We start from the raw sequence: 26,746 nt of genomic DNA on the forward strand, positions 1-26,746 counted from the left end.
GTGGAGATTGCATGTTCTCCCCGTGCTTGCATGGTTTTTCTCCGGGCACTCCGGTTTCCTCCCACATCCCAAAAAACATGCAACATTAATTGGACACTTTTAATTCCCCCTATGTGTGATTGTGAGTGTGGCTGTTTGTCTCTTATGTGCCCTGCGTTTGACTGGCAAGCAGTTTGGGGTGTACCCCGCCTCCTACCCATTGACAGCTGGGATATGATCCAACACTCCCTGCGACCCTCGTGAGAATAAGCGGCTAAGAAAATGGATGGATGGATGTAATTCAATGGTGGCTTTTTTTCAAGTGGATAAAAGGTGAACCTGAAGCCTTGATTGCGTAGCCTCGATGAAGTAATCAGGAGCTACTATCCATTTTGTAAGCATTTGTCCTCTTCAGTGTTATTGGTGAGTTGGAGCCTATTCAAACTGACTGTGGACAAGAGTTGCGGTGGTGTACACCGTGGACTGGTTCTCAGCTAGTCATAGGGCACATCTAGACAAACCCAATCATTTGCACTACCATGCACTCATAGAAGAGCGTTTTCGTGATCCTGGAGTGAATACTCCAATGTGCTTGTGACTAAAATAAACTATTGTAAATATATTACAAACAAAAAACCTCTTTCTTAATCAACAATTACATTTAATCAAAATTCCCTTATTTTTGTATTTTATATTAATTTTTGCGGAAGTGGAAATTTTAAATTATCCTGCTTTCCAGTACACTAGGTGGCGCCACATCGCTTAGTCACGTTAGCTAGAGTAGAATCACAAACGGAAGTACAGTACAATACATCCACCAGCGTCCACCCGTGCTAGTAACGATGCCGTGAGGATTTCAAGTTTGGTAAATGCAATTTTAAAAACACGATTTACATTAGTTTGTGGCGTAATACCAATACATTATATCTTTTGATACTTTATCAAATGATGTTAGCTCACTCCTGCTTCCAGTAGTTCCTAAACAGGGCTGTAAAATTCATATAGTTTTTCATTGTTCGGAAATGTTATGTCCCGCATATTTGAATTTGTTGATTGCTTTAAAATTATTTTTTGTTCTTCACGTTAAACTTCATTTCACAGCCGGTACTTTGAATTTTTTTTTTTTTTTTTAGTTTTTAGGTATGTAATTCTCAAAATATCCCAAAAATTTCTTTATTTGTTCTATAGGTAATTTTACAGCAGAAAATTTAACAAGTTAGCGAAATACACGCACATAAAAAGCTAACCTCGACATCATCGTACAGTATGTACGTATTTGTAACACAAGAATGTGGCAGAGGTACACAAGAGTGTTTGTGTGGTGTGCTTTGTGAAGCTCCATCATGGAGCCGGCCAGTGTGGAGAGTCTCCGCGTCCTCTTTAAAAGTGATGACTACATCGTGGTGGACAAGCATTGGGACATCCGCATTGATAGCAAGATGTGGTATGAAAAAACCACAGTTCAGGCTCAACTTCGCCATCACTTTCCTGAACTGGCAGATCCCAACACCTACTATGGATTCAGGTAAAGCATTAGAAACAATGACAGGAGTCTGAATGTATAGCCAAATGTGTCCAGTCACACTGCAAATGAATGTTTGGTTGTTAGAATTAACATTTTACTTCTCTCCTGACCAGATTCTGTCACCAGTTGGATTTCTCGACCAGCGGAGTCCTCTGCGTGGCCCTCAATAAGGCTGCAGCTGGCCAGGCGTATCGCTGCTTTAAGGAGCGCACGGTCACCAAGGCCTACCTCGCTCTGGTACACACGCAGTATTTTACACTTTCGCATCGCACTTTGTCGTACGGCTGTCTCTATGTACCTTTGTTGTGTTTGTAGGTTCGTGGATTCGTGGAAGAAGAGATACAAACCCTGAACTTTTCCATTGGCAAGAACACTTCAGAGGGAAAAACACATATGATGTGTATTGAGGGAACAGATGGTATGCTTGGAAGATGAGTAAATGGAAATTATTATTTTTTAAAAAAGTATTGCTGCTTGATCCTTTATGGCATAGTATAATAACACCATAAAAAAGAGTTTATTTGTCCTGTCGTGGGTTTTTTTGTTTTTGTTTTTTAGCCACAGCAAGTAGACAGTAGCTGCATTACAATAATAATATCATCCATCCATCCATTTTCTTCACCGCTTATCCTCACGAGGGTCGCGGGCAGTGCTGGAGCCTATCCCAGCTGTCAACGGGCAGGAGGTGGGGTACACCCTGAACTGGTTGCCAGCCAATCGCAGGGCACATGGAGACAAACAGCCACACTCACAATCACACCAAGGGGCAATTTCGAGTGTCCAATTAATGTTGCGTGTTTTTGGGATGTGGGAGGAAACTGGAGTGCCCGGAGGAAACCCACGCAGGCACGGAGAGTACATGCAAACCCCACACAGGTGGATCCAGGATCGAAACTGGGACCTTAGAACTGTGAGGTCAACGCTTTGCCAGCTGATCCACTGTGCCACCTATGATAATATGAAAAGTATCAAATTGCTACTACATTTTAAGTCAAGTGCCTTTAAGAGAGAGTTCTGGTAAAATAGCCCATACGGGTAAAAAATCCCATCACTATCTGTGTATCCTATATATTAACACACATGAATAATAAATGCTATGCAGGGTTTTTGCAGAGGTGCATTGCAACCTGTACATGAATAAGTAGATTCTTTGCCAAATACTACGACTATTACTACTAGTTATAAGCCATGCAATGATATATTTTTTCCAACACTGCAAAGTTATTTTCGTCTCATAAAAGGTTCATTAAGCGGCACGGTGGGGATTGGACTCACAGTTCTGAGGACCCGGGTTTGATCCTGGCCCCGCCTATGTGGAGTTTGCATGTTCTCCCCGTGCTAGCGTGGGTTTTCTCTGGGCACTCCAGTTTCCTCCCACATCTCAAAAACATGCAACATTAATTGGACACTAAATTGCCCCGAGGTGTGATTGTGAGTGCGGCTGTTTGTCTCTATCGGCCCTGCGATTGGCTGGCAACCAGTTCAGGGTGTTACCCCGCCTCCTGCCCGTTGACTGCTGGGTTAGGCTCCAGCACTCCCCGCGACCCTCGTGAGGATAAGCAGCAAATAAAATGGATGGATGGACACGGGTTACGGGTTAGTGACATATGTAAATAATCTGCAAGGAAAAATATTTAGTTGCTGCCACTTTGCTCCACTAAATGTCGCTACCTCTTTCAGGTGATTTTACAAAAGACATTATATAGAGGCGATACAGTATTCATGTTGTTGTTTTTTTTTTTTTTTTGTTAAATATTCCCTTATCTGTCTCTTATCAGGTTGTGAGAATGCAAAACCATGCCAGACTGCGCTGACAGTCTTGGAGTACGGCTTGTATGACGGAGACCGTGTCACCAAAGTGCTGCTGCAGCCGCTCACAGGTCAAATAATAATTTCCTTGCTGACATAATGAACTTTGTAAAGTACCAGTGAAAGATGTGTTGTAACTCATATGGATGCGTGCGGCAGGTCGAACTCACCAGCTAAGGGTCCACTGCAGTGCAATAGGCCACCCCATAGTCGGGGACTTCACCTACAGCTCGGGAGCCGACGACGGCCCCTTCCGCATGATGTTGCACGCCCACCTCCTCCACATCCCCCTGGACCCTGAACCCGTGATCGTGCGCGCGGGAGACCCTTTTCTGCCGTCGGTGGACCCAAAGTGGCTGCCGCAGCGCTCCATGCGACCCCTGAAGGCCACCCTGGACGCCCTGCTGGAGGGCAAGCTGGACGAGCGCAGACGGGTGAAGGAGACGCAAAGAGACCAAGAGAGACAGAAGGAAGAGGAGAGGAGGAACAAGAGACAGAAAGAGGAGAGTGAGGAGCAGAAGCGGCAGTGTGAAGAATGGCTCCGGGATTGGGCTGGAGTCTCATAGTGTTGTTTCTTATCATCAAGTATTTATTTCTTCATTCCAGTTCTTCATCCTGGAGAAACCCCGTTGAGCATGTATGCATTTTCCACACCCAATTCAAATAACCCCCAAGTATAAAAATAATATTTTTAAAATTTGATTTTAAGAAATAAGCATGATGAAATCAGAGAAGTTAGTGCATATATCGATGTGAGGTTGGAGAACCGACAGCCTGTAAACTTAAACTTTTGAAAACATTGGACTGGGAGAGTCACAGAAAGCCATAGAAGTGGATTTCAATTGGTTGATTTCATCCTAACATTTTGTCCATTGTTTATGGCAACAATTGTACCATATTGTATTTTCTTTTACTAACTGAAATGCTAGTACCGCGGCAGCTTGTCGTATATACATAAAAACCATTAAATATGAGCTAAAAATAAACCACATTGAAAAATATTTATTTTTTCCGTGTGAATAAAAAACAAGTACAGTGATGCCTCTGTTCTCGGCCACAATGCGTTCCAGAAAACTGTTCTAAAAGTGAATTGTTCGGAAACCGAATCGATGTTTCCCAATACAATGAATGGAAAATGAATTCATGCGTTCCAAGCCCCAAAAAATTGGGCTTTTTAAAGTATTTTTTAAAGCTTTTCCTGAGAATAAACTGCGTAGTAGAAATACATGTATAGTTTAAATACTTTATACAGTAAAATTATTTAAGAAATTTTTTTTTTTGCTTAAAATGTATGCTTTAATAGTAGAGTACGCTAGGCTGGGAGTGCATTGCCGTATCTGTAGCCTTGTAAACTTTTTTTATTAAAATACCTGCAGAATAACTTTAAACAATCAATAATGAGGGGAGGAAAAAAAGCATTTTTTTGGAGCCATGATTGGGGGTTATTACAAGATGATGAGAAGAAAAACAGTCACTACTGGGACACATCTGTGTACAGAGGCTGCATTATACAGAATAGCAAAAGTGTGCTGATTGCACTGTGCGTTTTGTTATTTCCATTTTTTTTTTCAGGGGGCCTTTGAATTGACAATAACAAAACGCGTTGTGGGTGGGTCAACTGCTTGTGCCGGACACAATGTTATTTACGGGTTTTTTTTCCAGCGGCGTGGGAATTCACAACAAAGCAAGTTGTGGGTCAGCTGGTCTGGCCATGTTATTATTATTATTATTTCCCAGTTTTGTTGGGGGGCCTCCGAGTACCGATTTTCGTTCGAAAACAGAAGCAAAAAAAATCTCGAAATTTTCGTTCGAAACCCGATTTGTTCGAAAACGGGGACGTTCGAAAACCGAGGCTTTACTGTATCAAGATTCGGCTTTCTTTCAGTCACGGAACTACATTACCCACAGTTCCTCTGCGCTGGACGAGACAAGCCACAGGAAGGACTGCAGTGCAGTGGCTCGTTAGTTGACTGCACAAGAGGTTGCGCCTCTATTTTAGACGAATGTGTCTACCTAGTTTCTTTTTGTTAGTGTGTGGAAATTCGCTGATAATTCGTTGAAAATGACTTTCGAGGTTTTATCCTATGAGGGTTTGGTGCATGCTGTGTCCGGAGCGATGGTAAGTTAGCTCGAACACGTTTGACTACCCCTGAAGGCAAATCACTACAGTATAGCGATTTGCAACTCATATTGACACACAAAACTGATTCTTAAATTTACTCTCCACTCGCAACTGATAGAGAAACGTTCGAAAAGCAGTTTTTGTGGGTGTTTATGTCCAAGGTGGTGTTTAATTTCACTCATTTCAATGCAGTCAGAGTATGAATGTAATATCAACGTGATGCTTATCACTCGTAGCAACTCGTTTCAGGGAAGTGTGACAGCCATGACAGTATTCTTCCCTCTGGATACTGCCAGACTCAGGCTTCAAGGTAAGCAAGTCTTAAATGGACTAAAACCCGTTAGTGTGCTGGTTTATAAGTTGTCTGATTGTGTTGTAGTGGACGAGAAGAGGAGAGCCTTGTCAACTCCAGCCATTCTAGCAGAAATAATCAAGGAGGAAGGACTGTGAGTGACTCAATGGAAGCACAACCAATCCAGGCATTTTCTCCACTGTTTTTCCTTATTAGAGTCACGGGTGAGCCTGTCCCGGCTAAATTTTGGTGAGGTATTGTTCACCTTGCACTGGTGCATGTTTTGGGGGGAAGTCCACATACAGTTACAGGAAGAAAATGCAAACTCCCGACAAGAAGCCAGGAGGTGACATCCGAACCTCAACTGTGTGGCAGTTGTGCAATCCACTTGCTTACCGTCTTTTACATTTATCTATACTACAGTATTTTACTGCTCTCATGAACCCAAATAAGGTTAGCATCTATTTTCTGTGATGCTTCTCCGCAGTAGAGTCACGGGTGAGCTATAGAATATCCCGTCTGATTTTGGGAGGGAGGTGGGCATACCCGGAATTGGTCACCAGCCAATCGCAGGGCACAAACTTTATAAACAAACAAGTACAGAAACTCAGATTTACCAAAGAGATTCACAAGCTGGGAATATGCTGTGAAGATTGTTTTGTGTGTTGTTGTTTGTGTCCCTTTTTTGCAGACTAGCGCCGTACAGAGGTTGGTTCCCAGTCATCTGCAGCCTGTGCTGCTCCAACTTTGTCTACTTCTACTGCTTCCACAGCCTCAAGGCAAGCTGGCTGAAGGCCCATCAGTCAGCACCTCGCACGGACTTGCTGCTCGGCATTGCTGCAGGTAACGGATCAAATCGGCCATTTTCTTCCATCCGTACGCCACGATGACGTGTCACTGAATCTGTGGCCTCTGTTTTGCCTCGACTAATCACACTCAGGAAAAAAAAAAGTGCCACAAGATTGCTTACATGAGAACATTTTATAATCGAGAAAAGACAAATGAGAACATGCTCCTCTATGCAGCATGGAGCACAAATTGTTTAACTATAGCTAATTTCATTTTTGACTTGATAAGAATTAGGAACTCCCAAAAAAATGCAATAATATTGCAATCAGAAAAATGATTAGCAAGCTATTTGAGAGAATATTTTTAATGCATTTATTACACCTTGGGCAAAGACAAGTACTGCCCATAAAAATGGCAAGAAATAAAGCCTTGGTAAATGACGGAGGGTGAAATAAATCCATCCCTCCAGGCAGATGTGCTAACCATTTAAAAAAATGTTTTTGTACAAATAAAGCCCACCCTTGCCTCTACTGACTCGGTGGTACTCAACAGTTGAGTAATTTGACCACCATTTGAGTAACTATGGTACTTAAAGTGCCACTGTCATGAAATGGCTGATTTTTCCGTGCAGCACCTGCTGAAGGACGGGCTCAGCAGGCCTTGTGGATCCCCACCGGCCTTGTCGACAGGGCCGAGCCAGCTGCCGGTCTTGTCGATGAGGGCCGCGGTGGTTCATCGCCGCCGCGGAAGTGGATCGGACGGGGAGGCGGTTTGGCCGCGGCGTTGTCGTCGTTGGCGGGCGCCGTTGTTTTTACCACCGCCGCCCATAGGTGGATCTGGCGGGGTGGTGGTTTGGCCGCGATCCGCATATCATCTAAATATGGCTCGAAACAATAGGGTAATATTCCCCCGGAAACTTCACTCAATTGTGAGATGTTCTCTTCTTCAAAAAGAGCTTTCGTGTCTGAAGGGCCGTGTCCCATAATAGGGGCCACAGCGTGTTTTCAATGGCGAATGTCCAGGGTGACGTCATAGGCAGTAGATGCAGTCAATATGGCGACCACTTGGATGTCGAATGAGATTTGCACTTTGCGCATGGATGACTCGCTCTCCACTCATATTTATTTTTTCGTATGGACATTGAAGTGAATAATATTATGTATTTTGCATTTCAATATCTATTTTAGAATGTTTACAGGGATGACACTTGACCTTTAATTCTTTGTGTCTCCTTCAGGTGTTGTAAATGTAGTACTAACCACTCCATTGTGGGTCGTCAACACCCGACTGAAGCTTCAGGGCTCCAAGTTTCACAACACAGACATTCAACCCACCAACTACCGAGGCATTTTGGGTAAACAAAATCTGATCATGCCACGCATCGCTACTTTCACCCTCCGGTTGTCACAGATTTTCACCAACGTTTCGACAGATGCATTCGCGCAGATCCTCCACGACGAGGGTGTCGGGGCGCTGTGGAACGGCACCTTTCCTTCCCTGCTGCTGGTCCTCAACCCTGCCATCCAGTTCATGATTTATGAAGGTCTGAAGAGGCAACTGAGGAAAGGAGTTCCCAGGGAGGTGGGGGACCACAGAACACACCAACACAGCTTCACTTTTTCACTTCCAATCCATTTCTGCGTCTGAATGCGATTATCTGAATTACTAGCGCCGCACCTCCTCATTACCATGAAATAAATGTGGGCATCATTGTCTGGATGCATCAAGTGAACCTTACTAATTCCGCTCGCGTGGTCCCTGCGAGGATTAAGCGAACGTCAAGGGGAATGTCGGTAGTACCTCTGATCAAACTAGAGTGTGGAAATCTCTTTTGGTCTAGTGGCTCAGACGCAGCTTTTATGATCAAAGCGCAAACTGAGGGTGAGAAATAAGTCGTTTTTGCAAATCTGCATGATCAACTCAGGACTTGTAAAATGCAGGTTTTTACAGTTAGAGGTGTTTAGGGGTTACTTTAATGGCTGAATGGTGTCATTTTTTGTGTGTCACAAAAACTTGCCATTTAGAGAAGGGTGTGTAGACTTTGTATCCATTGTCTTTCTTTTCCCCCTCAGCTTGCATCTTTTGAAGTTTTCATGATTGGCGCAGTGGCCAAAGCTGTTGCCACCACTTTGACTTACCCGCTGCAGACCATACAGTCAATTCTCAGGGTAGGTGTCGTGCACGTCTGTCAGTTCTATAAATTTGTGATATGTTTACATTTCTCAACCTTTGACCTCACTAAAAGAGCTGAACAAAGTCGCTGAAATCTAAAGACAAAAAAATCCATATCTTTTCTTTGGCATTTATCCATCCATCCATCTATCTTCTTCGCCACTTATCCTCACGAGGGTCGCAGGGAGTGCTGGAGCCTGTCGCAGCTCTCAACGGCCAGGAGGCGGGGTACACCCTGAACTGGTTGCCAGCCAATCGCAGGGCACATGCATGTCTCCATGGAAACAGACAAAGGCCGCACTCACAATCACTCCTATGGGTAATTTAGAGTGTCCAATTAATGTTGCATGATTTTGGGATGTGGGAGGAAACCGAAGCGCCCGGAGAAAATCCACGCAGGCACGAGGAGAACATGCAAACTCCACACAGGCGGATTCGGTATTGCACCAGGGACCTCAGAACTGTGAGGCCATTGCTTTCCAGCTGACCACACCGTGCCGCCTTCTTTGCCATTTATGAAATTTGAAATTTAATTTCAAGCGTAAACCTCCAGTTTATGGATTTTATGACAATTCAGATTGGACAATTTTAGTTTTTACGAAATCAAAGTGTTGAAATATTTCATCACTTCAGTTTCCAATTTATTTCCCTTTTTATGGTCTTATTATGCCGGCACGGTGGATCAGCTGGTAAAGCGTTGACCTCACAGTTCTGAGCTCCCGAGTTCAATACCAGCCCCGCCTGTGTGGAGTTTCCACATTCTCCCCGTGCCTGCGTGGGTTTCCTCCGGGCACTCCGATTTCCTCCCACATCCCAAAACCATGCAACATTAATTGGACACTCTAAATTGCCCCTAGGTGTGATTGTGAGTGCGGCTCTTTGTCTCTATGTGCCCTGCGATTGGCTGGCGACCAGTTCAGGGTGTACCCCGCCTCCTGCCCCTTGACAGCTGCGATAGGCTCCAGCACTCCCCGTGACCCTCATGAGGATAAGCGGCGAAGAAAATGGATGGATGGTTTTAATACATTTTATTTTATTGGACGCAGAAGGAAATCAGTTGAGTGCTAGTCTAAACTATTGAGATCCTTGATTATAGTTATTTGCAGGAGACAAATTCCCATTTATTCTTTTTAATTCAACAGTTCGGTCAGTTCAACAAATCAACAAACAAGTCAACGCTGATGTCCAGCCTGATGACCGTCAAGTGTCTGCTAGTCAACAGAGTGAGGTGCGAGCACAGCGGACTTCATTTAACAATGTCACAGTATACAGTATATCAGGCATGAGCATTTCACGGAAACGATCGTTCCGTTACCGTGTCGTTACCCAGCCTGAGAAAACACGGAACTGAAAGTCCGTTTCCCAGATCTCAGGGCTTACTTTTAATAAAATTCGCCCATGTGTGGAATGTAAAACAAGTTCTCAAGGAAATACAACAATCTGTATAAAACAAACCTACATGAACCCCTTTATTTTTAATGATTAAAACGCCCAGCTTTGTCAATGTGGTTTACAAACAGCACCGGTTTCCGCTTCTGCGCTACGCATGCGCAAGGTCGAGTTATTCATATCTGGGTCCCTCAAATGCTAGTCAAACATGTCGGTTGCTAAGCGTAAAAGACAAAATGCTCAAAGGCTTTATTCTCATGGGAACCGAAAAATCGTTTCCCACCGTTTCCCAGGACAAAAATCACCGGAACCGAAAGATCGGTTACCATACTTGCCGATATCCTCATGCCTGATATATGATGTTAAATAACACATCAATCAGAACCACGCTACAATAATTTTCTACAATCATGAACGAGTCTCGGATTTTTTGGGGTGTAGTCACTGTTCCCTTCCACAGGAAATTTGGTCTGTTGGGTCTCTTTAAAGGCCTGGAGGCCAAGCTGCTGCAGACGGTGCTGACTGCGGCCCTCATGTTCCTTCTCTATGAGAAGATCGCCAGCTGCACTTTCCGCGTCATGGGACTGAGCAGCCATCGCAAACGCTAAGAAGATCCAACTGCAACCATGGAGCCTCACTCACGCATAACTGTACTTAGGCACTCGATGTACGATTGTAACCAACCTCTCCTAGATCACGAGATGGGAATTTACATTTACCAAAAATCCCATGCCTTGATTTTGAAAATCAGATCTCTAAAGGTACCCTCGCAATGACTCGTACCCTTCCTCTGTGGTAGAGGTCATTACGGCGACCCATAATGCTTGCGCAGCAGATGTTGCTTGTGTATGAAGGAATGAATGATCGAAACTGTACTGTGAAATGAAATTGGAGAGCCTCTCCTGCGTCTGTGCATACATAAAAGCAAAATAAATCCAAAAAAGAAAGAGCTGTGTATGCATCTTGGTGCTTTAAAAAGCTGTTGAGAATTTCAACATTGATAAAAGGATTTTTATTTTTTTGTTTGGGCGGGGGAGGGACAAAGATTGACGTCCAGCATCTGTTGAAAAGATGGGTGCCTTCCTGGAGTCGAGAGGTTTGCGATGAGTTACATGGCAGAACCTTCTAGTGTACGTTTCATCCATCCGTTTTGAATCATTAGGGTCACGGGTGAGCTGACTGGGCGAGAGGGTGGGTACACTTTGGATTAGTCGCCAATCAATGACAGGCCAAAGTGGTACACACGCCTGCCTTTGGTGCAGCCAGCGTGGGATCGATTCCCACTCAGTGATGGTGTCAATATCTACCCTGTGACTGACTGCCGACCAGTTTAGGGTGTAGTCCAACGAGCTAGCTGGGATAGAATCCAACTTTCCCACAACCCTAGTGAGGATAAGCGGCTTGGATAATGACGTGACAATCACAACCCACATGTGCACAAAGAACAATTCACATTCAAGCCAATTTAGAACATTCAATGAAACTAACATACACAGTTCTAGAATGTGGGAGGAAGCCAATATACTTGTACCATCAGAAAAAATTGCATGATTATTATTATATTTTTAGTCATCCCACTAGTTGGTGTGGGAGTGGAGCCATCTCCAAATGCCCACTTCAAGGTAGAGATATTTGTGGGCCCCTTTACACCCCCCTCATGTGGAGGTTTGCAGTTCGGTATACATGTTTACAGTATATGTATAAATATGTATGTGTATGTATAAATACAATTGTAGTTTGCATGTGCAAATTGGATTATTCTTCTGCCATGCCAAAGACTTTCAATGTGCTTGTACCACACTGCATTTTAAGTGGAATGAGACGAGCCGCTTTGATTGGACAGGATTCAAATCACGTGTGATCATGCCCATTGCAGAGCACCACCACAGCACAACGGGGAATGGGTGGAATGATTTGCAATATAAATGATTTTCTTTTCATGCCATTTATAATTTCTACTGAATTTGAACTTGAACTGAACGAAAGTATACTTATTTAATAGCAGTTACGTCTTTTTATTATTATTATTATTATTATTTCTGCTCGGGGTGGGGGAACCAAGAAATAAAAGCGAATGCACAAACCCGGATGAAGGCGCACTCAGCATTTTGTCTCCCACGTGGAATAGCGTGCGCTGATTCACACGTAATGTAAAGTCACACAGCACCACCCCTGTGAGTGGTTAACAGTTCATCCACATGACATACAGATCATACGTAAAGTTGCACGTCACTATCTTAGACTTTCACAATTACGTAAGCATTACAGGAAGCGGCGACCGAGGGACCCATTGAGCAATTTTTCCATTTTTTACACGACCATGGATCCAACAAACCCCAAGGAGGCTGAAAAGCACTGCGTTCTTTGCTGCCAAGAAATCGACATCTTCGCCTTCGGAAAATGCGACCACCCGGTGTGTTACCGCTGCTCCACCAAAATGAGGGTTCTGTGCGAGCAGAAGTACTGCGCCGTCTGCCGGGAGGAGCTCGACAAGGTGCGGATTCCTACGCTATTGTGGCTCCAGGACGCCGCTTTGGTCGTGCTAGCAAGGCCGTGACGTCCTGCGAGTGAATATTTGAAAACCTCTACTTGTCACGAACGATTCGAAAGAACACATTTTGGATAATAATTGTCACCGGGGAAGAACAATACACAAAACTACGTTGACAACAGTCATAAGTTATATATGTTGTTAGCCTGCTAGCAGTTAGCCACTCGTGGTTTGGAAAACACAACCAGTAGCCAACCTGGCTGTTTTCTCCTCTCCTGTTAGCGCCGCTGACAATGACAGTCCAATCTTTGCTTGTGTATCTTTACTGTACGCATAAATGGTGGTCCCGTGCTAGCCAAACATACTTGACGTTTGTGTATGCATGCATGCGTTTCCAAAATTTGTCAACCTGTCATTCCGTTCTTCGCTCCAATCACTGTCTATTCAATCAGCTCAATGGGCTTTCACCCCCAAGCTGGACAATGCCACACTAAAATGGCCCTTTTCATAACGGTGAAGTCCTCATATGTCACACAAGGTCTCTAATGAAATACATTTTCAGCAACTGCTTAGAAATCAGTGTCAATTAAATCTTCCAATAAAGTGAATATAAAATGTACATTTCTCAACGATTATGTTTATCAGGTGGTGTTTGTGAAGTCCGCACAGGCATTTTCTTCTCTGCCACATCATCAGTTCCCCTGTGAAAAGATGCATGACATCTACTTTGGCGATGAGAAGATCCACGCTCAGTACAGGTCAGCTTGTGTTCCTTCGACTGCTAATGATGGATTCGACGTGGCTTCCTTCTTGTTAAGCCAAGTGGGACATTGAGCAGTGTCGGTTTATCCACATTTGTGTTTTCTCAGGCACTTGCTGTTGCCTCAGTGTCCGTGCTGTCCTGAAGCTAAGGTGTTCTCCAGGTTTGTGGAACTGGAGCAGCACATGAGAAAGCAGCACGAGCTTTTCTGTTGCAAGCTCTGCACAAAGCATCTGAAGGTATTGTCACTGTTGGCGCACCACCAGACACAAATACTGACTGAGTGAAACCTTTAGGTTCTGTTTTAAAATAGATTGTGGAGTTGGGAAGAGTTTATTAGTAAAGGTTTTCAAAAATAAATTATTTTGGTCACAGTTATATTTAGAACACGTTTAGATTTTCTTGATGTATATTTTTTTAAGAGTTCCCACTGATTAGAGCAACTTTAAAACATTTTGTTGGTTTAAAACAACAACAAAAATTTCATTTCGAGCTAAGTGCAATACTGGTGAAAACTTTTTTTCCCTGCATATATATATATAACACAAGAACAACATAATTGTATATTTCCAGATTTCAATGTTGACGTAAACCAGCTACACCCCCCCCCCAAAAAAAAAAACAGTTGTGGAAAGCAATGTCACAAAATCAAAATTTGGACTCCAGTACTACACCGGACTACTCCACCTGTACAAAGTACCCTTACATTGAAACGATCCTATGGTGGAAAGCTAAAACATCAGTAATAGTACAGAATCACGAGTGGCAGAACATCCATCCATCCATCGATTCATTTTCTTTGCCGCTTACCCTCACGAGGGTCGCGGGGAGTGCTGGAGCCTATCCCAGCTGTCAACAAGCAGGAGCCGGGGTACACCCTGAACTGGTTGCCAGCAAATCGCAGGGCACATGGAGACAGACAGGCGCACTCACAATCACACCGAGGATTAACATGCAATTAATGTTGCATGTTTTTGGGATGTGGGAGGAAACCGGAGTGCCCGGAGGAAACCCACGCAGGCACGGGAAGAACATGCAAACTCCACACATGGAAATCTGGGATTGAACCCGAAACCTCTGAACTGTAAAGCCAACGCTTTCCGAGCTGAGCCCACGGTGCCGCCCAATGGCAGAACATGGAAGTTTAAATTGTTTGTATTTGTATTTAAAATAATTTTAGACAATAAAAGATATTACATCAAATGGTTCTACATGCCCCATTGATATAACAAATTTTAGAAATTGACAACAGTTTAGCGGTTAAACAAGCTCCTGAGATTTGTAACCTTGTTTTCAAGATAGAAAAATTGCTGCACAGATAAAATATTTGTCACAATGTTGATGTGAAATTCTTTTCGGACAGTTTGTAATAGCCTCAGTAGAAAAGAAATGAAACTGATGTATTGCGTCATGTGTGCAAAGTGTAACTGTATATCTATTTAAATATACTGTAGTCGTGAGCTTAACAGTCATGTCGAACTTAAAGAATATTTTATTTTGAAGTGCATTATTTTCATGCCTATTTTACTTTATAAGTAGCCTACATATGTTCAAGAAATTGGCAGAATCCAATCACTTTGGCTCTTAATTACAGAATTGTTTGCTATCTGTGAAACTTCCCACAGAAAATTTTCAAAATAACTACGAAAAAGATGTACAATTCTCTTGCTTTGTAGTACTTTTTTTTTTCCTATCAAAACACCATGAATCATCACTGCAAAGCATTAGAGTTTGTAAAAGCCCTATCAACTTCCAGTGGTATCAGTGAACCTTAAACTCCCGCCGTCCCTCAGATCTTTTCCCACGAGCGCAAGTGGTACAACCGCAAAGAACTCGCGCGTCATCGAGCGCACGGGGACCCGGACGACACCAGTCACAGGGGACACCCGCTCTGCAAGTTCTGTGATGACCGCTACCTGGACAACGACGAGCTCCTCAAACACTTGAGAAAGGATCACTACTTCTGCCACTTCTGCGACGCTGACGGCTCCCAAGAATATTACAGGTGGGACAGCATGCAGGCCTGCCCGGCCGTGAAGTGTGCAAATTCATCATCGCTTCTTTGTCTTGTGAATAAAATCCTGAAAGTTGTAGTTGAAGTTACAGTTTAAAATACTGTGTCAACAGCGATTACCAGTACTTGAGTGAGCACTTCAGAGAAAGTCACTACCTGTGTGAGGAGGGCTTCTGCGCCACCGAGCAGTTCACCCATGCATTCCGCACCGAGATCGACTACAAGGCACACAAGGCTTCGGCGCACAGCAAGAACCGCGCCGAGGCCCGTCAAAACCGCCACATTGACCTGCAGTTCAACTTGGCCCCAAGACATCAGAGGAGAAATGAAGGTTCGACCCGGGACTATTGTGATACAACGGAACTTTCGGTAGTACGTGAAGTCAAACTGTATGTTTTCTTTCAGGCATTGTGACAGGTGAGGATTATGAGGAAGCTCGTCATCAACGTGGAGCAAGAGGAAGACCACAGGGGGGACAGAAAAGCTGGCGGTACTCTCGGTGAGTGTAAACTCGTGAGGTGTGTTCATAAGAGATGAGTGTCACCCACTGGAAGCGATCGGAAGTGTTTACGTATCAGTGAGGCGGAAGTGCAGAACAACTCGCTCTCAGACGCATTTTAAGAAATGGACAGAAGATTTATTTACATGGGTGCTTGATTTCACACTAGATAGATGGGCAGCCACAACTGAGACGCAGGTTTTTGTATATAACAGGGATGAGAATTTTCTATGGATTTGCGGAATTGCGAGTTTTTTCAGATGAAAATGTCATTTTTGTGAAATGTGTATATACAGGGGGCAGGGTACGGCTTGACGCGGGGCAAGGCTCTGATCAAGACCGGCTGCCAGCATCTATCGGCAACGCTCGTCGTGAAATTAGTCACAGCTGTGATAGCGGAAAACGGCATTGCTATCTGTTTGTATTAAATTTGGTGTTTATAATAATGACAACATTCTGATTTCTGGCAGCATTTTGGCAGTATTTCATCGGTATTTTCACTCTGCTTTTATCATTTCATAGAGAAGCATTCTGTTTACTACGGCATAGTTCTAACTTATAGACATACGTATGCATATGTTATCGAGCGGTCTCCACGTTTGTCAGTATGGCGAAAGTCTTGGATCGAAAAGATGAAGATCATGCCAGGGAAATTGATAAGGGGTAAAAAACTGCTTCATATGGGTATGGCTTGAAAAAATTGTAACCGTGCAGAAAGGAACGAAAACTGTATCAACATGTCCAACAGAACACATACAGAAATTGGACGTTCCTGGCAAAGTGCTGTGCACTCTGTTACGATAGGAGCAAAAAATATCCAGGCGCATATCCAAACCAGGAAACACAAAGGTTAAGTTGGATGTAAATTTCTCAAATATTATATAATTGACAACTGTTAATACAATTAGGCGTATCTGTAGATCACGCATTTTATCGCTCACTTTTATTTTTCATGATCTCTCTCTCTCTCTCTCTCTCTCTCTCTCCCTCTCTCACTCTCTCTCTCACTCTCACTCTCTCTCTCTATCATGTCATATATATATATATAAACAAATTACTTGTGAACATTCATTCATAGGGTTGTTTTGTATCATGCTCCCCTGTGTAGTGAGGAAGAGGATAGAGAGGTGGTAGCCGCTATGCGGGCGTCCATGCTGATGCGTCGACAAGAGGACCGAATGGCAGGACTGGAGAGGAGTGCTCCCAAACACTATCGGGAAGAAAGGACGGAGAGAATGGAATCTGATGAGCCAATTCCCAGGACTGGACCAATCAAACCAACGAGCAAACCTCCAGGTAAACAACATCCTTTGCTTTATTTACAAGTATTCACAGGGTTTGCACCGGTGCTTGAAATTATTATTGTTTAATGTTGCATTTTACAAGGCTTGAGAAGTACAGTGGATGCGGGGCATAGGGACAGGGCCCGACCACTAATAGCGAAAATTCACAAATATTGATGCCCATTTTAAATGCGTTAAATCCCATTGATGCCTTAATTTAGGAGTATAATGCATACCACAATCAGGGTCGCAAATCAAAATACTGACCTCTCAAATGAGTCCTCATTGAAATAAATGAAAATACCATTAAGATGAGCAACCCCACACCCCCCTATCTATATAATGTGGGTTTTAGTAAGAAAATCAGCATTATATAGTGCCGTATAGGGGCACATGTACTGGCTGTCAGCCAATCGTAGCGCGCACAGAGACAACATTGAGCACTTTTGTGCTTACAGACACACTACATGTGGATGTTTTTCGCAGAACATAATAGACTTCTGTGAACGTTGTTGCAATGTGTATAATCCCCACAGAATCAAAGCTAGTTTTGTTAGCTTGTCTATGGCATGTTGTGGTGTGCGTTAGCATTAAACTTTCAGACATTCATGAGACAAAATAAATGGTAGAAATGAATGTATTTTTTAATTTACTCGTCTTATTTTATTTAAACTGTCTTGTGTTTTAAAGTGTGGCATTCCAGTTATGTTCTTTGTATACTCAAGGAATTAGGCGACTTGCGAAATGTATGAGTTGAGTCTACTCAGTAAGGGTTTTTATTTTTTCTTCCAAAGAACGAAAGCCTCTTTGACTTACGCGAGTCATTTCTGCCACCCAAAAATTAAATGGCCAATTAACGAAACTGCAGTAGAGATGTGCAATGCATCTGTGCTGTACTGCACTGAGCCATATAAAAATCAACAATGCACTGAATCCACAATAAGTGAAGTTGTTGTCACCTTTTTGCAGTAAGGACAATGAGGAGTTTAAATCCAACAGAGGAAGAAGACGACTTTCCGGCATTGGGAGCTGCCGCTCCGCTGGCCATGTAAAAGAACACAACACAGTACAAACTGCATCCACGATGTGAACTGGGTTCAACTGTTTTTGTTGTGGTTACAGTTTGAAATCCTCCACACCGGTGGTACCCTCAGCTCCCAGGACTTTGAAGGAAGATGACTTCCCCAGCCTGTCAGTAGTTAAGGTGGCAGCCCCCATGACGCCATCTTACCCCGCCCAACCCAAAAAGTCATCTTCTTTTCAAGAGGAGGATTTCCCTGCTCTTGTATCCAAAATTCAGCCCCTTAAATCTGCTTCGAGTAAGAACTCTGCGTGGTCCACTCACTCCGCTCCAGCCCGGCCCGCAGCTCAGCCCCCTCCTTCCTCCAGACCGCCCCCTCCGCTCTCCTCTGCGTCCTCTCACCCCCAACTCCTGACCTCTTCCAACTCCTCGTCAAGGAGAAGAAAGAAAGTAGGGGAGAACGGAAAAGCCGGTTCCATGCTCTCCTCTCTTTCCTCCGACGACGACGACGAGAGCGAAGGGATGACGCAGCAGCAGTTCCGCTCGGTGCCCACCATGCTCGACATCTCGTCTCTGCTGACTGTTAAGGGAAGTGGCGGCAAACCCTCTCCTGCGATCGTCAGCCCTCCCACCCCGTCCCCTAGCGCTGACCTCCCTCCCACTAAAGCCAGCAAAAAGAAAAAACAAAAGAACACGTCTTCTCCGCCTAACTCTTCAACACCAGGGCCACCGGCTCCTTCAAAGACACTTTCGGTGGAAACGACAGCCCAAAAAGAGAATGTTCCTCAAAAAACAAGGAACAAGCCCTCAAGTGCTGTAGCGGGCTCAGCGCCGAGCCGATTGGTCAATGGCTTCAATGAGAAACCAGCAATTATTAAGGAGACGGCCACGACACCGCCACAGCCCAGCATAGACGCTCCTGCAGAACAAGAAGAAGACTTCCCGGCCCTTAAGCCCAAGAAGCCACCTCCAGGTACAAAATGTGTTTTCATGACTGCTTTCTAAATTAAAAAGTTGTTTCAATTGACTTTGCTACATGGAACTTGTCACCCAAGTTTAGGAAGAATATCTATGGAAAGTGGATTCTCTTGAGATACACTATCTGGGATCGGAAGGGATGAATGTTTTCCCATTCATATCACAATAATTGGTATGAAAGAGTAACTCTTTGCTGTTTGATATTTTGTGAAAGAAAAAAAAGTTGGAATTCAATTTTATTTATTCTTGGGTTGCAATTAGGTGATAATCGCCGCCATTTCTACAGACAAGCTAGGCGGTGCAGATGACATCACCAGGGCAACGTCCACAGACCCTTGTGTAATCGGCGAGCGGCGGATGTTTTCTGCCTGCTTTAATTCACTCGATGATGTCGCCAAAGCTAGATATGTAGAGAAAATCAAACTCTGTGAAGATAGCGATCCGTATACTCTCCTCAGCGACGCTTAGAAAATGATCAGAACAGACTTTCAAATAACCATTTGCCTCGTGTACTCGAGCTTCGTTCAGATCTGTACGTCGTATATTTGCGAGCCACTTTTGTTGCCGTTTTTTTTCCACTAACTCCATTGTATCTTCTCCTTCATGCAATCTAATCTTTGGAACACGGAATAATCGCTTCCCAATGTCTCTGTTTCCACGATTTCCACATCCATAGACGCAACAAAAAATCTGGCATGATGACGATGGTCAGTTGACTGCTTGTCTGCAACAATGGCGGTCAAGTTCCCGGGTGAACAAGCGTGACGTCATGTGCTAGTTCACAAGAGTTTATCTCAATTCAACTTACATGTGGAGCAGGTCGAGAACAACACTTTGACTAATTATGACAAGATTAGCCAAAAATGACAGTTTGTCCAAAATGTATGAGTCTGATTGGAACATCAACTTCCACGAGTAAAACGCATGAAAGTTAAATAATGGAGATTTTTCTTTTTTATGTTGGGGGGCGGGGGTGCCTTCAAATTAAAGTAAAACTTCTGTCCGTCTCATTTCATTCAAATCTCAAACCAGTCACTTGTATGGGCCGAAATTCCGATGCGTCAAAATTACCGTGGCGTTTCGAACGGCGTCTCTTTCCCTAAAAACTCCACTTAACTAGTACAAATGGAACATTAGTGGTGTGAAGAGCAATGTTTTTATTTTTTGGGGGGGGCTTTGAATGTTTTAATGTAGGATGTTAGTGGCATTTGAAGTGCTTGTTCCATGTTTTTTTTCCCCAAATTCCACAAAAATGGCAGCTTGTCACCTTGCTACATTGAGACCAACTGAAGTGCACATGAGCTAGTGTTAGATCAGCGAGGCAAGGGAAAAACTCAATTTAGAGAAGAAACCTCAAACCAGACCTCAGACTGTTTGTGTTGGCTGTCATCCTCGACTGATTGCGTTGAAATAGCATGAAAGAGCAAATGGAAACTCAGCAGAGAATCAGATTGGAGCAAAGATAAGGAAGTAGTGTGTTCATTGCATGCTGTTCCGAACCTTGAACCTTTGTCGGTCAGGACTGATGTAAATGGACAGGCCTGTATGGCGATCGCAGTAGGAAAATGAAATCCCAAAAGATGCTAAATTGAGGTTGATTCACATGTATTTCAGGCTTGTAGTAAAACGGAATGTTCTGCTTTGCAGGGTTCAAGACATCATTCCCAACGAAGTCAACTTCTCCTCCATCCTTGGTGCCCCCACCTCCACCTGGCCTGGGACTGATGGCCACTAAGCCTCCTCCAGGCTTCACTGGGATCCCCCTCAACAGTAATGTGGTAGAAGCTCCTCCTCTGGCAGTAAACCTGTAAGACCACCCTTGTCACCCTGCCTTTTAGACATTGTCACATCTTTATTGTAATGCGCTTTACAATCTTGCCCACACCCTCCCCTTCACTTCCTACAGCCTCCCGAAAACATCAAACAGTGGTTACCTGGTTCCAGAAGACTTCCATCAAAGGAATCTGGAGCTGATCCAGTCCATTAGGAAGTACCTCCACGATGATGAGTCCAAGTTCAATCAGTTCAAGAACTATTCTGCACAATTTAGACAGGTACTTGAAGTGACTCAAGATTTAGGACAATGGAACCTCCTAAGTCCAAATATTTGTCAGTCAGGGCAGGAAATTGCCAACTTGCTGCGGACCAGGAAAATGGGTGACATAAGTGATAAAAGAAGAATGAAATGAATGTTTTTATGTAAGCAACACAGGAAGTCCGCCGACCTGTTTTAAGGTTTGGTCACATGACGTTCCACGTGACCCCATTTAACCCCAGTTTACTGTGGGTGATACATTCCAGATAAACCTTCTATAGGTGAAAATCTGCAGCGATGGTCGACAGCAGGGGTGTCAAACTCGTTTTTTGCCGCGGGCCACATTGTTGTTCCGGTTTCCTTAAGTCATCATATTTACATCATCAATTTATGAACTAGTTTTGGAACCAGAAATGTGTTTTTCAACTATTCACGCTTGGTAATACAAAATTGCTTGTAATATCTCAACTTTATCATTTATGATGTGACTTATTGAAATATTGGTACAGATTTTTACAAGAATTGTAGAAATTTACACCCTCAATTTGGCTTCACGGGCCACATAAAATCATGTGGCGGGCCAGATCTGGCCCCCCGGGCCTTGAGTTTGACACCTGTGGTCTACAGTGCAATTCTCTTATTCTATCTTATCTGATTTACTCTGCTTTTGTGTTTATATTCACGTGTTTGGCTGTCCCGTTCACCTTCCGACGCCGTCAATGTGTTTCCAGGGGGTTCTTCCCGCAGCCCAGTACCACCGCAGCTGCAAGGACTTGCTGGGTGACGACTTCAACCGCATCTTCAACGAGCTGCTGGTGCTGCTACCGGACACCGTCAAGCAGCAGGAGCTCCTGACGGCGCACGGGGACTGCAAGGCTCTGGAGAAACAGTCGGGAACGGGCGGCGGAGCAAAGAAAAGCAAGAATAAAAAAAGCGTATGGCAGACTCCAAGCACGCAGGCTAACACCAACGCCGCCGTCGAGCTGGACTGCCAGGTGTGCCCCACGTGCAGACAGGTGCTCGCACTCAAGGATTTCAACTCCCACAAGACGCTGCACATGAGGGACAACGACGAGTTCCCTTCTTTGCAGTCCATAAGCCGAATTATCAGCTAGCGCTGTGATGCCAATGCGTACTCGGTTGATGACTCTTGTCGGCAGCTGCTAGCGTGGAGGACGGCAGCAGTGGAGCGTGGCTCAAACGAGGGACGATGTAGTTCATGATGAACGCCACAACGGAAAGGTTCAGAGTTCAATTGTCTGTCCAATGGCAGTCTCCAAACCACCACCGTTGGTTTATTTCAATAGGACAGCAGACACGACCTGATGACCTACTTGAAGAATCTAATGCTAATGAAAAGCCCCCCCAGATGAATTACTCCTTTTTATGAACATGACAGATCCTATTTTCACATTATTTTCATTTCATATTTTCAAGTTGGGATGGCTGGTGCAAAATTGAAAGCTGATCTCATTTAAATTATTTAGATCACTGTGTTAATGTCGCTGTTGAGCTTCATACACTTTGGACTATATGCAGAACAAAGTTGTTTTTTTTCTGTTCAAATATTTACAGGGGGCGTTTGCAATTAAAAAAATAAAAATTGTCATCATAAATAAAGTCATTATGACTTAACAGTAGTACATTTGAGTTGTGGATTATATAGCACTGGGTTTTAAAAAAAAAAACACTTTGGGGATAAGTTGTTTTTTTTTTTCCCCTATACATTTGGGATGTTTTTGCATTGCTGAGTCCAAAAATGATAATTTTCTTTTTCAAATGAGGTCTTTGTCAAGTTAAGTTTATTAATCAAATTTACCAACATTACTTACTGTCAGTTAAGTACTAGATATTGATTAAAAAAATAAGCACCTGTTGATTGATTGTTCCATCTTCAAAGTTCAGGGTATGAACCTGATAATTTGAACCTAAAGCACAGGTGTCAAAATCAAGGCGCGGGGGCCAGATCTGGCCCACCACATGGTTTTATGTGGCCCTTGAAGGCAAATCATAACTTCCATGTTTCTTCTTAAAATCTGTTTCAAAATTTTACATTGTCACAATATAAATGATAACATTGAGATAGCGCAAGCATTTGTGTATTACCAAACCGTACCTTAAAAAAAAAAACTTTACTAATGATTTCTTATTCAAAATCATTAATGAGGTCACGGCTGAAAAAGTCAATGTGATATTTTTCTCAGCACCTCAAAATGACCCTCAATCAGTTTTAAAAAAGATCTCAAGACAAATTAGTTGACTTGTGTAATAACCATTTGGAGTTCACTTACGGGCACATTTATAGAAGGCACCGACTGCCATCACAGCCGCCTACTACGGCAGTATTTTGATCCCAGCTTATACATGATGGAATGTTTATATAACTAAATGTAATTGGTTAGAAGTTTCATTTTTTGTTAGGCCATAGGGGTGGGATGTACCTGCTACTAGCGTGCCTGCGAGAGCACAACAAATGCAACCAAGCCTTCTGTCTCTTAACTCAGGTGCAGTGGGTTCTAAATATGAAATAAAAGGCACACTATAGGGCCTGGAGATAGCTGTTTTTTTTTTTAAATGATGTTTATGAACTTGAGTGCACTCGGACTAAAAGTATGACAATTTATTTTTTTTTTATATTCCAAGCTCCCCTTTTTTCTTGTATGTACTTGGAGAATGATTGACAAAATTGGTCCCGGGTTGGACAAGATTTATATCTAAACGAACAAAATCAAATGAACTGTTTTCTGCCTGTTTATTCTCCATCTTTGGTTTATCGAGTTACTTTTGAATGAGTACATAATATACCTCACCAAGGTTAATAATAGCACAGTTTTGTTTCAGGTTCATCTTTTCACACGTGAATATTTATTTCAACACTTGATGGGCCGGGGACTGTGACCCCCGCTCCGCCACTTACCCTCCTCCGGTGCCGTTGTGCTCATGTTCATCTTCTCACAGGACCTGCAGCTTGCAGTGCTGCGTGTCAAACTAAACAACTTCATGACAAATTATGTAGTACATCCTTGAGCTGCTACTGCTGCTCTTTTTATTTTCTGTCTGGCGCCATTAAAGTCCATTCTCTCGACACGTGTTCCTGTGTTTGTTTCTACCAGTGGCTACCTAAATTATGGAAGTAAATATGTGCCACTAGGATTTGAATTAAAAATGCCACTGAAAGTTTTACATTGTATTTTTGTATTCATAGTTTGACTACATTTTAAAATCCGCATTATTTTTTCAAAGTGATCACATATTCAATAGCTGTATTTCAGTTAAATTTTCCAATGTTCACAAATTTGGCATATAAAAAAAAAAATCTACCTTTCAAAATTCAAACAATATTTTCAGTCTCCTGATATTCAACTGGCTCCAATTCGCTGTCTAAAATTCACTCTGTGCCACCAGGCGGGGTTACTTCAGGTCAGAACCCAACACCCAGCCAATCCAGTTATGCTTTCTTAATCACGTGACATTACATACCAAGAAAGCGTAACTGGATTGGCTGGGTCTTGGGTTCTGACATCCTTTGCTAATGTCTGACCTGAAGTAACCTTGCCTTTTTTTACACTGAATTTAGACCTTGAATTTCAAACAGCAAATTTTAGCCAGTTTATTCTCAGGAGACTGAAAATATTGCATTTGGATTTTAAAAGGTTGATTTTTTTTTTTTTTATATGTCGAATTTGTTAACATTGAAAAGAAAGAAATACAGCTTTTAAAAATGTGATCACATTGAAATAACTGGATTTTTAAATGTACTCAAAATAGCTATACAAAAATACAAATTTCAGTGGCATTTTTATATTTACTTCCATACTAAATTCCAATATGTCTCCCATGATACTGAATTAATTTATTCCCAACAGAAATTTTTAACTTTTGTACTCTTTTTTTTTTTTTTTTTTTCACTACTTCCAGTCTGGTTGTGTATGTGAGATACCCTGAACTGGTCGCCAACCAAAAACCCGGTAAAAATGGTCAAAAAAATGAGTCAATTTCTGTCAGTGTCAATCAGAATTGAACATTATCTTCATAAGGGCCGAATATGTTGATATAGCTCTTGTTTTGAATATCATTATGTCAGTGTTGTGGCTGGTCAATATATAACTCTTCAATTTATGCAGCAACCTAACTTGGGGAAAGAAGCAATATCAAAACATATTTTTAGTTGTCTTTTTTTATTATTAATTATTGGGAGTGATGCTCAGACTGTAGTCCAGAGACATTCCGGAAATAGACAGGTGATACTTGACTGTACACGACATTTTTCATTTTCTTTCTTATTTTTTTTATTTTTTTTTTTTTACACAGAAGAAGTCAAACACTGTCAAAACAACAACAACAACAACAAAAAAGAACCCGACATCAAAATGGGCAGCACGCTAAAATGAAAACTCACTTGTTAATTTATGGACTTTTGAATTTTATCATCAATTTGACGGAAAAAAAATCATAACATCCATGCAAAGAATTATACTGCAACCCTCACAATTGACAGCACCAGCGTTACTACATATCATTAATTTTATTATGTTTCAGTCCAACAAAACTACAGCATGATCACAGACTTTCATTTTTTGTGTCCGTGGCCCATTTAGGAGTGCTGAAAGTGTTTCTGAATAAGAGCTCATTCTGGTTCATAATCATTTTTCATATATATATATATATATATATATATATATATATATATATATATATATATATATATATATACTGTATAGTATATTTTTCCTCAAAAGGAAAACATGACAGCATTACATCCATGTTGTATTTACTTAAATTAATATACTGAATTGTCAAGCAACACTTGAGCAGTGTCCATGGGCCAGAGCACAAAACACAGAGACTGTTGGACTTATTTTTTTTTAGTCTATCACATGGACTGAAAAAGAGAGTAACAATACAACCTGACCCAAGCATTAGTCACCCACCTCCCCACCACTCACACACACACACACACACACACTTTGCATTTCTGTACTGCTTCTTCTACACTGGCTACTAAATTAATTTCCACCCTATGTGAGCATGGAAATAATCTTGCAAAGAACCACACAGGTTAATAAATTCAAGCATCATGCCACTGCACGTTGATATTTTAACAGCAAAACTGATAACACTAGCTGTTTGACAAGTTAGGGCATCAATTAATCATAACCGGGGGAATTATATACTCAATTGCAGATGAGGAAAGAATCCCTTCAAGCAGAAGCCTTTATTTGGACATAGACATTCTTTTTAAAACAATTTATATCCCTATAAAGGGAAAATGTGTTCTTTTTAAATTGACACTTTACAGAGAAGAGTGTTGTGAACAACCCTGCTCAATTTCAATAATAAAATAAATAAATAAATCGCCTAATATTTAAATTGAGGCTTCAAAATCGTGAAAAATAAAGCCACTCGATCCATTCTGAGATGCTGCGGGCGTGGCAGTTGAAATCAGGCCATGGCATTAGAACCTGGGAAAATTAATGCTTTTTCATTTTGGCGTCTTTCATCCGTTTCTAACAATGCCGGGAAATAATGCTAGTAGATACAGGAGTGCCTATAATTTGACCAAAAACGAACTTTCCCCTGACAAGTTG

At 42.5% G+C, this 26,746-nt stretch overlaps 3 protein-coding genes across 4 annotated transcripts; all 3 read left to right on the forward strand.

Annotated features, from left to right (window-relative positions):
- Positions 1-706: 706 nt before the first annotated feature.
- On the forward strand, positions 707-4,354 carry rpusd1 (RNA pseudouridine synthase domain containing 1). Its single transcript, XM_061847143.1, has 6 exons — positions 707-844; positions 1,316-1,504; positions 1,618-1,741; positions 1,820-1,922; positions 3,283-3,384; positions 3,473-4,354. The coding sequence occupies exons 2-6, from the start codon at positions 1,323-1,325 to the stop codon at positions 3,877-3,879; spliced, it is 918 nt and encodes a 305-aa protein (XP_061703127.1). The 5' UTR covers positions 707-844; positions 1,316-1,322; the 3' UTR covers positions 3,880-4,354.
- Positions 4,355-5,255: 901 nt separating this feature from the next.
- On the forward strand, positions 5,256-11,026 carry slc25a17 (solute carrier family 25 member 17). Of its 2 annotated transcripts, none has more exons than XM_061847141.1 (9): positions 5,256-5,432; positions 5,672-5,745; positions 5,815-5,881; positions 6,419-6,570; positions 7,754-7,870; positions 7,949-8,097; positions 8,589-8,684; positions 9,831-9,916; positions 10,538-11,026. In XM_061847141.1, exons 1-9 carry the CDS (start codon positions 5,398-5,400, stop codon positions 10,683-10,685), a joined length of 924 nt encoding a protein of 307 aa, XP_061703125.1. In that variant the 5' UTR covers positions 5,256-5,397; the 3' UTR covers positions 10,686-11,026. The 2 variants fall into 2 exon arrangements, with proteins under 2 accessions (XP_061703125.1, XP_061703126.1); XM_061847142.1 differs by having other exon boundaries at positions 5,341-5,432; positions 5,685-5,745; positions 10,538-11,025.
- A 948-nt stretch (positions 11,027-11,974) lies between these two features.
- Positions 11,975-24,243, forward strand: znf598 (zinc finger protein 598). Its single transcript, XM_061847137.1, has 12 exons — positions 11,975-12,571; positions 13,214-13,326; positions 13,438-13,567; positions 15,122-15,333; positions 15,456-15,673; positions 15,748-15,841; positions 16,950-17,137; positions 18,094-18,172; positions 18,247-19,118; positions 20,771-20,930; positions 21,030-21,177; positions 21,890-24,243. Exons 1-12 carry the CDS (start codon positions 12,398-12,400, stop codon positions 22,271-22,273), a joined length of 2,772 nt encoding a protein of 923 aa, XP_061703121.1. The 5' UTR covers positions 11,975-12,397; the 3' UTR covers positions 22,274-24,243.
- The last annotated feature ends 2,503 nt before the right edge of the window (positions 24,244-26,746 follow it).

The sequence above is a fragment of the Syngnathoides biaculeatus genome, chromosome 16, assembly GCF_019802595.1.
Source record: "Syngnathoides biaculeatus isolate LvHL_M chromosome 16, ASM1980259v1, whole genome shotgun sequence".
Taxonomy (NCBI): Eukaryota; Metazoa; Chordata; class Actinopteri; order Syngnathiformes; family Syngnathidae; genus Syngnathoides; species Syngnathoides biaculeatus.

What these genes read in the sequence shown, in the direction of transcription:
- rpusd1 (XM_061847143.1), top strand. Translation starts at nt 1,323, where the DNA reads ATGGAGCCGGCCAGTGTGGAGAGTCTCCGCGTCCTCTTTAAAAGTGAT. An exon ending in AACACCTACTATGGATTCAG is followed by an intron (nt 1,505 to 1,617) that starts GTAAAGCATTAG and finishes TCTCCTGACCAG; the next exon opens with ATTCTGTCACCAGTTGGATT. An exon ending in CCAAGGCCTACCTCGCTCTG is followed by an intron (nt 1,742 to 1,819) that starts GTACACACGCAG and finishes TTGTGTTTGTAG; the next exon opens with GTTCGTGGATTCGTGGAAGA.
- slc25a17 (XM_061847142.1), top strand. Translation starts at nt 5,376, where the DNA reads ATGACTTTCGAGGTTTTATCCTATGAGGGTTTGGTGCATGCTGTGTCC. An exon ending in TGCCAGACTCAGGCTTCAAG is followed by an intron (nt 5,746 to 5,814) that starts GTAAGCAAGTCT and finishes ATTGTGTTGTAG; the next exon opens with TGGACGAGAAGAGGAGAGCC. An exon ending in CTGCTAGTCAACAGAGTGAG is followed by an intron (nt 9,917 to 10,537) that starts GTGCGAGCACAG and finishes TCCCTTCCACAG; the next exon opens with GAAATTTGGTCTGTTGGGTC.
- znf598 (XM_061847137.1), top strand. Translation starts at nt 12,398, where the DNA reads ATGGATCCAACAAACCCCAAGGAGGCTGAAAAGCACTGCGTTCTTTGC. An exon ending in GCTGCCGCTCCGCTGGCCAT is followed by an intron (nt 18,173 to 18,246) that starts GTAAAAGAACAC and finishes TTGTGGTTACAG; the next exon opens with TTTGAAATCCTCCACACCGG. An exon ending in CCTCCTCTGGCAGTAAACCT is followed by an intron (nt 20,931 to 21,029) that starts GTAAGACCACCC and finishes CACTTCCTACAG; the next exon opens with CCTCCCGAAAACATCAAACA.